This window comes from Acanthopagrus latus, chromosome 6, assembly GCF_904848185.1.
Source record: "Acanthopagrus latus isolate v.2019 chromosome 6, fAcaLat1.1, whole genome shotgun sequence".
NCBI lineage: Eukaryota > Metazoa > Chordata > Actinopteri > Spariformes > Sparidae > Acanthopagrus > Acanthopagrus latus.
In genome coordinates, this window is record NC_051044.1 from 15,059,010 (window position 1) to 15,076,008 (window position 16,999).

Below are 16,999 nucleotides of genomic sequence, written 5' to 3' on the forward strand. Positions count from 1 at the left end.
GTTTTATTATGACCTAAACCAAAGCAAAGTTGTCGAGATGTAGCCTGCATGATCAGTTTCGATCAGTGTTTTCTCTTCTAGGGTCAACTGGGTTGTTGCAGTCCTGTTGGGCGACACCATGTAAAACACTAGCCTCGATATCTATAGCGCAGAGTTATCATGGTTTAAAATGGTAACGTATTGAGTGAAAGCCTATGCTGTGATGATGTCTGCCTCTATGAATAAAACCTGATAAACGCGTACAGAGCGAAACCACGAGCGTGCGAAGGTGATGCACAGAAGCGTTAGAGATCACACCTAATGAAACTGTCTGTGAAAACATGAGAAGACAGCCAACTCTAACACATCCTTCTCTGACCGGACCAGTCCTCTGCTTCTCTGGGTGCTTCATCCAGCCACGTATTTAGCGGCAGACAGTAAAATCCTTTCATGGTTCATAATTCATACAGACAGCGTGCATTATTGATGGACTTTCTGAACTGTTTGCTGTGTGATCTTTTCAAGCATGCCCCCCACACTTCTTCGCCTTCCTGATACTACACTTTGCGCCAGATTGTCAGGAAAATTGCTCATCGCTCCACATTACTGGCTTTTGAAATGACACAAAATCACCATCACATGTTCTATTTTTAACCTGAATTTGCTTCGGTAAGAAGTTGCAAAAATGGACCCAGGTGCCTCCTGTGGATGGCACCCTGTGAGGTGCATGACCTCCAGTTCTGTTGGAGACAATGTGTCCAAGGTGAACTGGTTACATTCACCTTGTTGGGTGTGCAGCTGCACTTTAAAAAGCAAGTCTCCAGGCTCCACAAGCTTCCCCCCAAACACATGCAGGGCTAGGCATGTTAACGGAGCACATAGTAATCTTCAGCGCAGGGGCAGCCGGTTCTGCCAAGTTATCAGCGATTACAGTAACACTGGAGTCATCATCTACGGTTGGAATAAAAGGGACATGACCCTGTGAGAGGCATGTTAAAAATAAATGTGTCTGTCATCCTTAACTACAAAAAAAAAAAACTACAAAAAAAAACTACAAAAAAAAAAAAAAAACACTGTCCCACCCCTCAGCCCTGCACACTGAGAGCCATATAAAGCAGTGTGGTTAAGTTACGCAATAGTGCCTTCACACACACACACACACACAGAGAGAGAGAATAACAATACGAGCAGGGGCCTGCGCGGTACCGACCTTTCACTTGGGTCTCATATTCGGCAATAATCTCTTTGTCCTTCTTGACTTTCCCCTGAGATGACATTTTCGGGAGCAGAGCGCGTTGTGCAAAAAAAAAAAAAAAAGAAAAGAAAAGAATCCTCGGGGCAGGAAGAATCGGCGTCTCCGTTCGGGCACAATGCAGCGATCTCCCCTGTCCGCAGTCCTCTCCGGATAGTTGAGCAACAATCAGACGCCAACCATCGCCCGCGTTCGCTCAACTCAAAACGCACTTTGTGGTCTCTCCCTCCCTCCCTCTCCCTCTCTCTCTCTCTCTGTGGTTGCGCTGCGTTCAAGGCGACGTCGACCTAGAAGCGCATAATGCTCTCCGCGCCCGACCACTCCTCTCCAGCAGCAGCAGCAGCAGCAGCAGCAGCAGCAGCAGCACTACTCCTCTGTGAATCTGGAAACAACCCACGTTTGATGCACATTTCAGTGAAAAGCAGCAGCTATGGCAGCCTTCTGCGTAACTGCAGCGAGCTCCTTCTGCACAGCACTGTCCAGTCTGCCTCTCGGTCTCTCTCCCTCCCACCCTGTCTCTCTCTTCTCTTCTCTCTTCTCTCTCTCACTCACTGCAAGTTCAATGCTGCTGCAGAAAAAAAAAAAAAAAGGCTGAATGGATGTGAAAGTCAATGTGAGACTCCTCCCCCCAGCCCCTTCCCTTCTTCACCACTTTTCTCCTCATGGATGGTTAAAGATTGGTCACTGTGCACGGATAAGCACAAAAAAAAAGAAAGAAACCTTTGCCATCCCACACACAGTATGCTGCAGTCCACAGATGGAGACAACACATATGTGTTTAGTGCTGACAGCAGAGTGCAGGGATTCAGCAACACTCAACAACAACAACATTCAACAGACATGTTCATGCAATTCAACATTTAAATGTTGTGGCGTATAGATCTCCAGTCATCCCCAAATACAGCTCTGTGACAGAATGGATGAGATGCTGGCATCCTCACCCTGTAACGCAAATTAAATAGTGGCTTTTCTCATTGCTGCCTTTCGGTCACATATCTCAAACCAAATAAGTAGTGTGATTATAAAAAACACAATTTTCTCTCTCATAATCATGAGCTCTTTATAAGGATAAGTAATTAGTGTCTGGGACCTCAGGGTTGTAAGACTGCAGAAGATGTGGCTCAGTTTCAGTGTGTTATCTATCTATCTATCTATCTATCTATCTATCTATCTATCTATCTATCTATCTATCTATCTATCTATCTATCTATCTATCTATCTATCTATCTATCTACTGGTTGTTGCAAGCAAATTTTCTGATGATAAACTAACTGATTATTCAACTAACTGTTGCGTCTCTGAGAAAAATACCTCAATCACAAACCACTAAAGATCAGATGTCCTGTCAGCTCGGTCGGCTGAAGTAAATGATGCTGTTTCTCGACATTTCAACAATACCTGTCATATCACGTCACATCACTTGTTAAGAGGTGACTTACATGTTGGGAGGAGGAGGGAATCGTGGTTTCGTTACAGCTGGACTAGAAGACAGTAGAAGACAGTTTTTAATATGTGTAAGCGTGACATTGCTGGAAATCTGTGAGAACAATTTCCAGCTGTAAACCAGTGAGCCAAGTAACCCAAAATATGATCTTTTCGTAACAGTAACCAATGTGCTTAAACCTAACCTAGACTATGAGCACAGTGCTGTCACGACATAACATGTAAAACTGAACCTGAGAAATGTAAAACTGCAACATAAAGAAAGCGTTAACACATCAACAGTCGCAGAGGAGTACATTGTCTGAGTGTATTTTGGTGAATGTGTTGGTCCATGTTGAGCTATAAGCTCTCTGATGTCATTGTGTAGCCTTCAAATCAAATGTAGATCAGTTTCATATTACTATTCCCACAAAGAATAAATTATACGGATTATGCAGGACATTGAAATTGTAGGAAACATCAATTTAGACACTAAAATAGTAAAAAAAAAAAAAAATGGAGCCTTTGTTTTGGGTTTCTTCTCTCATGTGAACAAGCTGACTAATTTACATCACAGAGACATATTTCTGGCTGCAAAGGTACTGAGGTGTTGCAGACGACCTGTGTTAACACCGAACTCGTCCTCCACTCCACAGTTGCACCATTTTGACAAAGCTGATGGAGCATCTCCCCCGAGTGAGGCAGACTGGCGCAATGAGTCACTCTGCTCTGCTCCTTCCCCCTCAGCGCTCTTCCCTTCAAATAACTTCTAGTGATTTCTTTAGTGCTGCTGTTGTGCCACGTCTTTGACAGCTAGCCAAAATGTGTTTCTGGATTGGACAGGGGATAATTGGAGAACGTTTTTTTATAAAGTCTGTGCGAAGTTTGCACTTTCTAACTGTGTCAAGATATCCCGGTGCCTTGGCCTTTGCACCCAATTCTCAGGAAATCTGCGGGCTACTGTCAGCCTGTGGCAACTGTTAAAGCTGGGACAGAGCCCAGGAGAAATCTGCAGGGGGAACCGTGCAGTTTCTCACCACACAATCTCCACTTCAACTTCTAATTTCCTGAGCAAATGTTACTCACCAATGCTTTGGCCACAGAGCGAGCCTGATAAAAGTCGGGGTGGGTTTGAGAATAATGTGAAAAAGCTGTTTCTAACTAGGCCACGGAAACTTTAACACCATCCACTTATAGGCCCTTACAGGAGAAATGATCATCACATGGTCCACCTAGAAAACATTTGGTTCCTTCAGGAGGCTAATAAAGATCCCTCGCTGTGTGAATGTGGGAATTATTGCAGTCTTTATGGTGGATTTATTGAGGATTATGCTTTTTGTTCCAAAATATTATTCATTTTTAATTAAGGCTATTGGTTTATACGGCCTCATTCACGCTGCAGGGTTATTGTATTGGATAGCAGACGATTTTGCGTCTGTTCCTAATGAGCTGATAAATCCAGTGCATGATACAGAGTCTAAGAAAAGTAAAGTTATAAACCCAAATATTGTTGTTATTCCAGATTACTTCACATTTGCGGTGTTACAAGCAACTGAAGAAGCTCAGGACTATTTAGTAGTTCAAATGTTTACATGTGATCTCCTTAGATCTGAATGAGGACAAAATGTGTAGTTTCACCCTGACTTAGACGTGAAATATATAGATTAAACATCTCTTTAACCAACCATCATGATTGTGGCCTCTAAGAGTTATGTATTTTTCTGTTATGTAATGAAGCGAGACACTGTTGGATTGAAAAGAGGATGTGTAGATTTTGTCATTTGTTCCTATGTGATATTGTATGTGACGTTTGTTTACACCAGAGTCTGCTTGTTTGTCTTCCAGTGCACCACACCCACCTTTTATGAAGCAGGCAATTTAGGGTCATTAACATAATAACATCATTATTCCTGAGACTCTGCTCCTATTGGCTGGCTGTCCAGCTAGCCTCTCCCCCTCCTTGGGGAAATGTCTGAACAGTGTTTGAATGGGCATTAGACAATGAAAATATGAATTCTTGAAGGAGCAACATCAAATTTGAGGTCAGCTTGGTCAAATGGAACTAAATGTGTTTTAAAGCAAAGCAGAACATATCGAGGATATCATACTGAAACTGGTTATACACATGACTACCTTGAATTAATTGTTTGGTCGTTTAGATCATTCTTCAAAGATGAATTATGTTCTGTAATTTGTACTCAGAATATAAGGGCAGCGTATCATCAGAGTAACGGCGAACTGCTGATAACTGTAGCTGCTTTTAGCTAGTTAGCTAAGATAGCTGTTCATCTAGTGTCTGGACTGAGAGCCCAGGTCACTAGGGGAGTGTTGATGTTAACACCACTAGCACAGGAGCTTTGTACCAGTCAGACTGGGGCTCGGTGATTAGCATGCTAACTTCAGTAGATATCTCTGCAACAAAAAACAAAAAAACTAAAATACTACATGTTACACATTTAACTTGTACTGTAAGTCTTCATACGGTTTGTAAATTTATTCTGATACTGGGAAAAGATAAAGATACACTGTGTTATACCCTCAAAGCTATGGCAAGCTTTTGGAATTCTTGGGAAATAAGTTGGCCATGTCATTTTAGATTTGTATTTATGTTTTTTGCATTTATATGATTTTTTTAATGATGGGAAAGCTCAGAAGATGGCAGGAAACAAGATGGGGTGGGGTGCAGCAAAGGGCCACAGGTTGGACTCAAACTGTATGCCCCGACCTAGCCATTTAATGTCTCATGGTGCCCGTTAAACAATTTTGAAATTAAAAGCATGTTGTTAACTCTAAATTTGTGAGCATTGACGCCAACGATGTGTTCAAAGTCGGGTCAAGTTGCGAAAATCAATCCGACATTAATCCTGCAAAAGAGCCTGTTTTAAGGAAATATCAGAACATTTGTGCTTAGGTTTACTCGCTTGATTTATATGAGAAAGGCATTTTGATATGAAAAATGTGTAGTTCACACTAAAATGAAAATATTTTGGGATCATAATGTGATGATATTAAGGTCACCATGGCTCATGAAGGATATGATCAATGATCACACATGTGCTGTGAACCCCTCTGTTACCATGGCATCTGAAAATATTTTTGAATTTTCTATTTTTGTTTATTACCATTTTATATATTCAGTAGCTATATTGGTATATTGGTCGGTCGTTTGTTGAATGTTAAGTTGTTTAAGTCTAAAACAGGCTACAACACTGAGCTGGTGATCATAATTTGTGCATGATTGCATGGATGCATGATTTAAAAATATGAAAATGAGATTGAAGCACATTGTAGTAGAAACTTTTGTGGTCGTAGGAACTTAAGTTCGAGGTTGTTGCTAGTCGGGTCAGTTAGCGGAGAGCACTCAAAACGTGAGCGTTAGCCTTAAGCTAGCGGCTACTTAATGTGTTGAGAAACCGTAAAATGACTGATTTAATTCTCGCAAATTAATATCGTAATGCTACTGTTCTTTCATTTAGCTTGTCCTTGCTCTTTGACACGTTGAATTGCAAACAAAACCCTTTAATTCTAACGTTAGACAGTTTAAACGGCCCAATCTGGATTTAACAGCTACTTTTGTCGCCTGCTCTGGTTTTACCTTCTGACTTATCCTTGACACAACTCACGTATATCTACAGGGGTAATATATTGGATGAATTCTTAACACATGCGCATTGTTCGGCAAACAATGTTAGCGCTTGGGCTGTGTGGTTAAGTTACCTATCAAGTTCAGACGCTGTGACGTTTACTTCCTTGTTATTTACAGGTGAGAACCTGAGAAACAGCTTTTCAGGGAGCTGTTGAGCCTGAGAAGTTCCCTCATCAGTTTCTGCTGCTGAACTTGTCTTCAGCTGCTGAAAGGTGAGGTTGATGTAAGAGCACGACTACCCTCTGCTGGTACAGTGAAAGAAGCAACCAGCCAACAGTTTTAGTAATCTGTAAACCAGCAGAGTGCTTGTACCTGTCCCTCCTTTATTGTAAAATATGAAGGTAGCCTATACAGTTCGTCAGAGTGCTTCTAATTATTTTGGGATATGGGTGCATATCTGATGTGTATGCATATACAGTAAAGATCAGATTAGATATTTCACCAAACACAACAGAGAAACTGAGATATGTCACAGAACAAAACACTAAAATGTCTCAATAACAGATTTTGAGTAGAGTGTCTTCAATGCAATGTCGCTTTTATCATCACAGTGGATTATAATTTAGATGATATAGATGTTTTAGGTTGGGGGTGGCTGTGGATCAGGGGTAGAGCCAGCTTTCCAAAGGTCAATGGTTCGATTCTCTCCATGTCCTTGGGCAAAATACCAAACACCAAACTGCTCTTGATGTGCTGGTCGGCACCTTACATGGCAGCCATCACTGTATGAATTACTATAAGTCACTTTGGACAAAGCATTTGCTAAATGCCGTAAATGTAAAATGCAAAGGTTGTACAGTTGTTTTTATTATATTAAGTTATCCATTCACTAGTAAGATTATTAATAGAATCACATTAATCACATATGGGCATAAACAAACTCAGACTAGTGACAGCTCCTGTGTAGTCATGACAGGTCAATTAATCATTGGTTTCAGTGTGTCAGACAGCATCATCAATAGATACTTGTGTCTGTGAAGTCACCATAAGGGAGGTAAAATTAGACATTTCACAATATTTAAGGGAAATTAGGTGTTGACATTGTAAGATTCCACATCAACACATTTTGACAATGTGCCAGTATGACATGCGTCATTAAATATGTGTGCCCGCCCTGACATCGCCCCTTTTCAGAATTAAACATGAGTGTCTCTACCTTGATGATGTCACTGCTATGAAATGTTGTGCCATGTGGCATTTCCATGAACCATATGAAGTGTATGAGAAAGATCTTTTTCATGTACTCTCATAAATGTGTTACTACATGTGAACTTGGCTCTACATATAATAGATAGTTAAGTGGTGTTTTCATGTTTTAAATAATTGTAGTTTGTGTGAGAGACTCAGGATGTGGAGGTTTTTGTGCGGTCTCACTCTGTCTACTGTACAGTATTGTGTAACACTTTGTGTCGCAAGCCACGCCTTTTGACCACCCCTCCTAGCGAACAGTAGTTACAGCTGAGCCTGGCTCAAACATATAAGAGAGTTGCCAGCAGCTATGGAGTAAATTATCTGCAGGACAGGACAAGTATCAGACTTGACAGAAACATGTTATGGACAATATTCTTATTATTTAACGGACTGCTGATACTGGTTCTTCTCTACACCACTCGCACGAGGTAAAGCCATTCATTCATGTTGATATTTGCTTGCTAGTTTGTCGGTCAGTTTTCGACTGGCCACCACCATAAATCATTGTTAAAAATGAACTTCTCTCTAGTATTATCATTTTTGTATTTGTGTCAGTTTTATTGACAATTCTGCCGTATGTACAGGACATACAGTGGATTGAAATGTCATTACCTCAGACCCATGGTGTGAAAGGAAAAGATAAAAGAATTTATAAAATAAAACTTGGAAATATATATATATATATATATATATATATATATATATATATATATATATATATATATATATATATATATATATGACAACAAAGATGAATATAGATGAACGTTTTTAATTACATTTAGATTGTTTTATTTTAATGTGTTCAAATCAATGGTTTATGTGTACAACGTACAAGAAAAAAGCTCAAAATAAGACTCACCGGCTCGTACTGTGGCCGACTTGCAGAACTTTTCAACCATGAGATAAAAAGCTCTTGTGACATAACTTCACGCTAACTCTAAAACCTGTTGGTTGAGATTCATGGCGGTAAAAGTTACATAAAGCAACTGTATCACATTGTTGTAATTGTTTTAATGAGTGTTCCTTGTGCATGATCAGACAGAAAAATGAGCCACCTCTGGACAAAGGCTTGCTGCCGTGGTTGGGGCACGCTCTTGAGTTCGGTAAAGATGCCGCAAAGTTTTTGGCCCGGATGAAAGAAAAGCATGGGGATATCTTCACAGTAAGTTCCAGTAAAGCCTGTTTGATGTATAGTTTTAGTTACTGAAGAACATTTGACTGTCAAATAGAGTAAATGTCACCATATACTGTAGTTTGAAGGGTCAAAGATGTTTTTGCATACAGCAGACTGCAGGGAGTCCGTCACTGATCTGATATTGTAATCTATGATCTGAAATGTAAAATACATCACGATGCGCTGGCGGTGGCAGCAAGTTCATTAGTCTCCCAAAATGCTTTTAATCTGCATATATTTAAGATTAATATTACAGAGGTCACTTTAATCCATAAAACATAGCTTCAAATTAAAAGCCAAAAACTTGGCCTATTTCCAAAGAGTTTCACTTTAAAAACATTGCATAGTGGATTAAATAAAATGCTGTCCTCCCAGGTCCGTGTTGCTGGTAGTTACGTGACCGTGCTGTTGGAAGCCAACTCTTTCGACGCCGTGCTGAGTGACACCATCTTCTTGGACTTCACCCGCAGCAAAAACCAGCTCCTGAAAAGAATCTTCAGTCTGCAGCCGCCAAGCATCAAACCTGCAGCAGAGAGGAAATGGATGGAACAGTAATGATGCACCTTGTAAAAACACAGACTTTCTGGTTCATTGCTTTAAGTGAGTGTTGCATGTCTCAGTATCTATTTTTCTTTTTCCTTTTTTTTTTCCCTCAGGCATTTTCAAGGTGTCAGTCTCTCCAGACTCAACAGCTCCATGACAGCTCACCTTCAGCACCTGCTGCTGAGTGACCACAAAGGCTGCAGCCCTTCAGAGTGGAGACGGGATGGACTCTTCAGTCTTTGTTACAGCCTTCTTTTCAGGTATCATACAGCAACTTAGCCCAGGAAAATTACTAAAAATAAAACTGTGTCGGTGGTCATACTACCAGGAGTGACCGACAGGAATATTTCTAACTTTATTGCTGTGGGCAGGGCTGGGTATCTAACGTTGTTTGAGAGGGGAGACAACACTGCGGCAGTCTACACAGAGTTTCGCAAGTTTGACGGTCTTCTTACCAAACTGGCCCGCGGCACAATCAAACGAGGTAAGCTGTAGGAAGAGTGATTCAAAGTAAGATTGAAACACCAATCCCGAATAGTTGGAATGCTTCGTAAAATGTAAATAAAAACAAAATGCCTGTGCAAACTGACTGGTTCCCAAGCTGATGTAGTGATATCCACAAAGAGCCTTTGAAAGTTGTCCTTTCCACCCAGTCATGATAGTATCACTGTCACCAACTGACGTTTTTCCGTGTAAAATGATCCAAACAGGGTTTTTGTGTGTGTGTGTGTAGCACAACTTTCTGAGTCTTTTTCCAAATGATCCCTAATCTGTTTGAAACATGTTGCTGGCATCAAATTTAGAATAATCTGGATAGCTGTTGTATCTGACTCTATGTAAACCGTATACAGCAAAGCAATATATGTATGAATTGACCTTGGATCTCTCACAGGGGAAAGTAAAATAGCCAACTCATCCCGGGAGCGGCTGTGGGAGCTGCTGTCCCCAGACAGGCTGAGCGGAGGGTCAGAGTCCCAGTCATGGCAGCAGAGCTACCGACGCTTCCTGCAGGAGGAGGGAGTCGATGAAGAGATGCAAAAAAGAGCGCTACTCTTGCAGCTGTGGACCACACAGGTGAGAGCTGGTTTAATATCTCATTTTCTCACCCACACACACCCACACAATCACACACACCACAAACAGGCACAAGGCCACAATTTGATACCAGAGCACGCAGACCTTCCACACCCTGGCTGCATGCGTGAATTCCTTGCCAAGATACTCAGCCTGACAACAATGCACGAGTGTGAGGCAGTGGATTCCTCCTTGCCAGTTCACTCACAGCTACCTGCCTGGACTTGTATGTCAGAGTGGCACACTGCCAGTTCTGATCATGTGAACCAGTTTCTGTGACATCTTTTTTTTTGGTTTGAGGTGAAGTAATGCGAAAGCAGTGAGTAAGAGAAGAGTGTTAGTCAGCTAGAGTTGCTTCCTCTTTTTGTGACTTTCAGGAACATATACGTGGGAATTGCTCTGTCAGTCAGTTTTTCCACTGCTGACTACAGTCCAGCTCTACTGGAAATGTTGTTTAACCTGTGTGCATGGATACAGAGGTTGCTTAAAAACGATACATATAAAACTTGAGTTTGCCTTGGATTAATCCTTACCTCTCAACCTCACCTATGAATAAAATCTTCTTTTCAATTCTTATTTGTTTACTTCGGTTCAAATATTGACATTGGATGAGCACAGAAATGTTTGCCAACCTCACCCGTACAGACATGTTCAGATCAAACATGGTGCCATTCTTCTGCGTGGCCAGGTGGGGGAGAAAGCAAGCTATTTCACAGTCTTTTAATATCTGCTCTCATATGCTGCATTTTAGCTGTAATACCTCCAGCCCTCTGTTAACCTGCCAGTCTCACTGGACCAGCAAGTGTTCACCCAGTAGCACCAGTTTGCAGTATTTCAGAGAGGAGAAACCTTTGCCAGGCCACCCGCTGCAGGCTCTTTTTTGAGATGCTCCGCTAGGTTTGGGAAAGGCCACTCTTCCTCTCCAGCATGTTTGTGCTTTATCGCGTCTGCTGGGATATCAGAGCAACACAGTCTCAGTCTGGGAGGGAAAATGGAGCACCACTGCAGAGAATAGAGGGATTAGATGTGAGAGTAGTGAGATGTGCCACAGCGAATTTGGCTTGTATATGTGTTACAGGCAGGCTGAGACTATTTCAGATGCTGGGATTTCACCGGAGCCACCTACCACTTCATCGTGGGTCCATCTGCACAGGCTGGCGGTTGCTGTTCCTCCTCCATTTGCAAACAAATCAAAGTTATTGACTGGAACATATACAGACTGAGTGTTTAGTGAGTCTTGCCATTCTGGCTTTTCCCAGTTTGCAGCTGCCAGTGAGTCAAATCATTTTCTAAAGGAATATTCTAGCATTGGATCATATGTCCAGGGACTTTAAGAGTTAGATGAGAAGATTGAACCCTTGTCATTTCGCTGTCTCTGTCAAGATGATTTTGAAGTTGGTATTGTAATGTCAAAACATTATGTATACATTATGTTACATTATGTTGCATCTAAAAAACATGCAAAAAATGTGTGTGGAGCTTTTGTAGTTGGTGAACCTCGTAGACCGACTGTTGCTCCCAGAGACTTTAACCGTATGCGAGAGGGAACCGACTTGATAAAAAAAAAACCTTTGTTATTAACATTTCATTTCCTACCATCAACCAAACATTTCTTACCATCCACCAAATGTTTAATTAAGTCTGCCATTTTTCTGTATATATGACCTAAAAGATGGCTCGTTGGAAAGCAAAATGCTCACAGACTTTCAGAGTTGTTGTTGAGGAGAGGCATTCACAAGAATTTTTTCACAGTCGGGAACTCGTTATTCTTATTATTCCTCACTGTTTTCTCTGTAATTGTTTTATAGAAGTGGTGGCACGGGGTACCCTGATGGAGTGATTGCAGCACTCTTGTTTAGATTTTGTTCTATGCACTGTTTTTTTGTCTTGTTATCTAGATTATAATATTCAGTTTCACATTTTGTCTTGCTTTGCTGTGAATGTACATACTGTGGTGACCCTTCACTCCTGAAAGAAACAATGTTCCAACACCACATGAATGCACTAAAATGCTCAGCATATTTCTCAAAATGCCTGAAAGCTCAGGTGATCTGAAGGTCTAAGTGGGCAGGAAAGACATTGTGATGCGCCTGTAGTCACTTTTGAGCATTTGCCCTCGCTGTCAATAGAGATCTGACCTGAGATGAGCAGAGGTAAGAAGAACAGCTCCCTTAACCCATAGCAATTACTGTGTGACAGGCTCAGGTGTCTCTCCCAGACAGGCTGACAGCAGTCTCGACAAAGCTCGGTCTGATTCACTCACTCCTCTTATCAGTCATATTCAGATAGCAGCATTATAGAGAGCTGAGAGGAAACATTAGTTGAGATACTAAGAAGTTCATCTATATATTATATGCACTGAATGTCCATAAATACTAAATATTCTTGCTTATATTCTGTCTGACAAGAAGCTTGTGTTTTATAATACATGCTATGCTTTGTGTTTTTTGTCTTTCAGTGTAATGCTGGACCTGCTGCCTTTTGGCTCCTCGGCTTCCTGCTCACTCACCCTGAGGCCATGGAGGCTCTTAAATCAGAGATCAGAGGCCTTCCTCTCCAGGCCACTTCCCTACAGCATCCCCACATCAACCCAGTGGAAGCCCACTGCACACCTGTTTTTGGTGTGTAACAGCTGCTAGCAGCCTCTTTACTTATTCACTTGAGCTCATCCACCTCTGGGTCTAGTCACTCCAGTGAAATGGAAACAAAAGCTCATTTGAATTGTTGGCAATAACAAGATAAAAAAATGACAGTGACAGTAAAAGCCAGACCCTTGATTCAATTAAATAATGATTGCCTTTTCCATAAAATACATTTCGTGCAAATGTTTGTGCCTCTCCAAATTACACCCAAGGGCACCGCTGATTTAACTCGCACTGACACCCCTCTGACATCATCTACTCTCCTGTCCTTTCCATTCTGCAGATAGCATTCTGAGTGAGACCCTACGGCTCACCGCTGCCGTAATTATCAGCAGAGAGGTTTTGCAGGACAAAATCCTGCGCATGGCCAGTGGACGGGAGTATCGCCTCAGACGTGGGGACAAAGTGTGTTTGTTCCCCTTCCTCAGCCCTCAAATGGACCCGGAGATACACCAAGAACCACAGGTACCATTATGTACAAATACACACAGCGACCAAAGCATCAACAGTGCAGATGTGAAAAACCATCAGTGTTGGGAATGGAGCCTCCACCTCACGATACATACCGTTGCATGCCTTCATTTTTCAGTTATGTTATTGTGCACAAAGCAGTCTTGGGGAGGCAGGATTAAGCAGTGTGATTAGAATCACTGATAGACTCCATCCTTTGGGATAAGCTGCTAAATGCCTGCAAATTTAACAGCTAGCTGACTAGCAAGTGCTTGAGATCAATTCCCAATGTTCATTCTGTTTGCTTGTCTTCAGTGGTCAGAGGTGATAATTGCATATTATGTATAACAGAGGATACGGAGCAAGAAACACGTGAACAGACTGATTTGCGTGATGTTATAAAACACATGTTTAACATACGCCTTTGTGGGTTTTTTTTTTTCTCTCATGTCATTTCTTAACAGGATTTCAAGTATGATCGCTTCTTAAATGACGATATGACACTGAAGGATAAATTCTACAAGGATGGAAAGAGGCTGAGGTATCACACCCTGCCCTGGGGTGCAGGCAGAAACATGTGCGTCGGGAAAGAGTTTGCTGTTACAGCCATTAAACAGTGAGTTTAAAGATCTACAGATTTTTCTTTTAGCTTTATCTTTTTACAGTTTTACTTTCACAAGTTTTAGAATGATACATGCATGATCAAAGCATCCTCCAATTTCATGCCAATTACCAGACCAGTGAAATCCATCTCCACATGCAATTCCCCCAATCTGTCATTTCAGTGCTGCTTTCATGTCCGCTATCGTCATTAGCAACAAGCTGTTATAAAGTAATTGCTTCTCCTCTGAAATGAACCGTATGAATAAAAGGTTAAAGTGCACTGGAGGACGTTCAGTTGGGAGAGCATCTTTGTCAGACGTCATATCCAGTTACAAAGATGAAAGGTTAGTCCTTGTAATCTACAACAAACAAAACAGAGGAGCAGGTTAGTTGACCCGTTAAGGCCGGATGCGATGTGAGCGTGTTTTAGATGATGTGTTCACTTTAGAGACACGTGACTGAAGAAATGCAATAAATGAGGCAAAGGTGATCATTTCCAATGATAATGGAATGGTTTTCATTTCAAGTTTCCAGAGGCTGAGAAGTAAAATGTTTCAGTGAACATTTTTCAGAAAACCCTTCAGGGTTGAGGTGTTTTCAAACTATGCTTTATGGTTTAGAGTGCATATTTAACGGGATCCAGAGTTCTTAATGCATTAAAGGGGACAGTTCACCCCAAAATCAAAGATACATATTTGTCCTCTCCACCTGTTCCTTTTCCGCCTGTCATGCTATTTCATCATCTGTGTTGTTTCGGTGTAATTTGCCAATTTTTGGATACATCATCCGTAGAGGTGACTTCCCTCTCTCAAATTACACGTTTTTTGGATGGCAGTCCCCTTGTGGCACTGTACTGTACTGGTAACGCCAAATGATAGTTGAGTGGATTTCCTTTCTACTGAGCTACACCTGCCACCCGTATCACTGCATAGAAGGAATTGTACAAGATAGCTAACGTTACAGCTCGAACAAAGGGAACATTGAAAAGATTTACATTTCTTTGCTGATGGCACAATTACTTCATCCATGAGTACATGTATGCCTCCTCTTGCGTGGAAATATAATATTGCTCAACATCTTTTGGTGCATTGTGCACCACAAGCCAAGTGTCATCCATTTCTATTACGTTTGACAGAAGGCATCTCAATGGCTGATAACTCCAAAACACGGCAGCTCACATTAAAACAATCTAGATGGATAAATAGCACTAAAGGCAGGAGGACGAATGTGCATTTTTGATTTTGGGGTGAATAGCCCTTTTAGTGTTGTTGCATAGACTAGGAAGGCTGTTGTTGTTTTCAGGCATTCATTCTAGACTGTTTGTTTTACATGATGTGATTTCCCATCTTTAGCTGGATGTGTGGAACCTTATGAGTCTTGTCTTATAAGTCCTGTTCCGTCAGCGTTGCCTGTTTCTAAGCTGCTCTTTCTCTCATGTCCATAGATTTGTGTTCCTGCTCTTGACCCACCTCGATCTGGAGATGTGCGACCCCGAGGCCAAACTGCCGCCAGTCAATCCCAGCCGCTACGGCTTCGGGATGCTCCAGCCCGACGGAGATCTGCAGGTCAGATACCGACTGAAGAGGACGCGGCCTGAAATGTGACTTGACAATATGATTAACTGTAAATACTGTTGATTGATCACCCTTTTTTTGTTGCACTGTTGTATGCACTATTTATTCTAATCATATTTACAATCATTTATTTTTCATATTTAAATCTGTTTGTTAAAATTTTCAATTAAAAGAAAAAAAGACAGAGTACACCTGACTTGTTGTAGTTCTTAACACTTAACACTTCTTAACACTCGTGTTTTGCGTAATGTTTCTTCTCTTGGATGTTTGACCTTCACTGCAGAATGATGTATGTGCTGATTTCTACACTGGAAGGCCTTTTTCAAATGCTGAAGGTTTCCATGCGCTCACCTTAAATGCCTCGACGCATGGTTTGTAAACTCACGGATATTTAACACGGAAACCTCAAGCACATAAAAACTGAGAACATGAAGTGAGACATCTCGTGTCCAATAGCTTCACATTTACAGTAACAGTATTTGTAGATTATGGATCGTTCTGCACAGTAGAAATAGACCTAATTCAAAGTTTTTGTCAGGGAACATTTTCATCTAAGCTTATACCCTAACCCTAACCCTAACCCAAGTGAATGTGACCTTTTCACAAAACACTGAATATGAAATAGTCTATCATGTTGGACAAGTTTTGCTTCTTAACTGTAAATGGAAGTGAAGGATATTTGTTGATTCAGGTTCTGTACAATTTTATGTACTTGTTCTTTGCTTCGTTTAACTTCTGCTCCGCTTCATCTCACATGTGCACTCTTTGCTGCACTACATCAATTTAACAGCTGTTACTTGTCTGATAAAGATTTTCCGTGATACAATGCATCGATTCCAACCTTTTGTGCTGTCTTCCAAAATTAAATTGCACATGTGGTTTCATTTGAATAACTGTCTGCGGCTCAAAGAGGTCAAATTGTCCAATATTTCACAAAAGAGAGAAGATTTTGCCCAGAGTCCAACAATGTCGAAAGCTGCTCTGTGTAACAATTCTCCGCAAACAGAGAGCAACAGTAGCTAACGTGAGTTTAGAAACGGGGTCCGCTAACAAACACTGACGACCAGCTTCCAGCGCCACACAGAAGTTCCACAGCGCTCCTTTAGTAGTGTTGCAGCTTCTTTCCCTCCTTCTCTCCGACCCCATTAATCATTTCACTCCCCCAGATGCTCCTTGTGCTTTGATGCATCACCAGCCTAATAACATATGATAATACATCATTCACTGGGGCATTCCAATGAGTTTTAGATTTGATACTTCTGGTACATTTGATGCTAATACTCATCCACTTCCGCTTGAGTAGGATTACGAATGCTTGACTTGTAATGGAGTATTCTAAATGAATGTCTTGTGAGGGAGAGTAAACCCACTTAGGCTCATAAAAAAATGAAGCAGTGAAACTGACTGAAGTCCACTGGTGGACTCAGGATGTTTGAGGGGCAGGGG

The 16,999-nt window shown here is 41.4% G+C and overlaps 2 protein-coding genes across 8 annotated transcripts in view; one reads left to right on the top strand and one right to left on the bottom strand.

Moving 5' to 3' along the window:
- Window positions 1-1,748, bottom strand: part of LOC119021339 (SLIT-ROBO Rho GTPase-activating protein 3-like) — a 40,530-nt gene extending 38,782 nt beyond the window's left edge. For 2 of the 4 annotated variants that reach the window (XR_005075531.1, XR_005075530.1), the window contains exon 1: window positions 1,190-1,748. Coding sequence is in view for 2 of the 4 variants with exons in the window: in XM_037101569.1 (XP_036957464.1) it covers window positions 1,190-1,256 (67 nt within the window). In the remaining 2 variants the exon portion in view is untranslated. The remainder of the gene's footprint in view (window positions 1-1,189) is intronic. The other 2 variants (XM_037101569.1, XM_037101567.1) reach the window with 1 other exon arrangement.
- A 2,844-nt stretch (window positions 1,749-4,592) lies between these two features.
- ptgis (prostaglandin I2 (prostacyclin) synthase) lies at window positions 4,593-15,742 on the top strand. Of its 4 annotated transcripts, none has more exons than XM_037101673.1 (11): window positions 4,593-4,695; window positions 6,417-6,511; window positions 8,532-8,655; window positions 9,043-9,218; window positions 9,324-9,470; window positions 9,582-9,694; window positions 10,103-10,284; window positions 12,743-12,905; window positions 13,210-13,391; window positions 13,841-13,992; window positions 15,424-15,742. In XM_037101673.1, the coding sequence occupies exons 3-11, from the start codon at window positions 8,626-8,628 to the stop codon at window positions 15,581-15,583; spliced, it is 1,305 nt and encodes a 434-aa protein (XP_036957568.1). In that variant the 5' UTR covers window positions 4,593-4,695; window positions 6,417-6,511; window positions 8,532-8,625; the 3' UTR covers window positions 15,584-15,742. The 4 variants fall into 4 exon arrangements, with proteins under 4 accessions (XP_036957568.1, XP_036957567.1, XP_036957569.1 ...); XM_037101672.1 differs by lacking the exon at window positions 4,593-4,695 and adding an exon at window positions 5,994-6,290; XM_037101674.1 differs by lacking the exon at window positions 4,593-4,695 and adding an exon at window positions 6,008-6,021.
- Window positions 15,743-16,999: the final 1,257 nt, after the last annotated feature.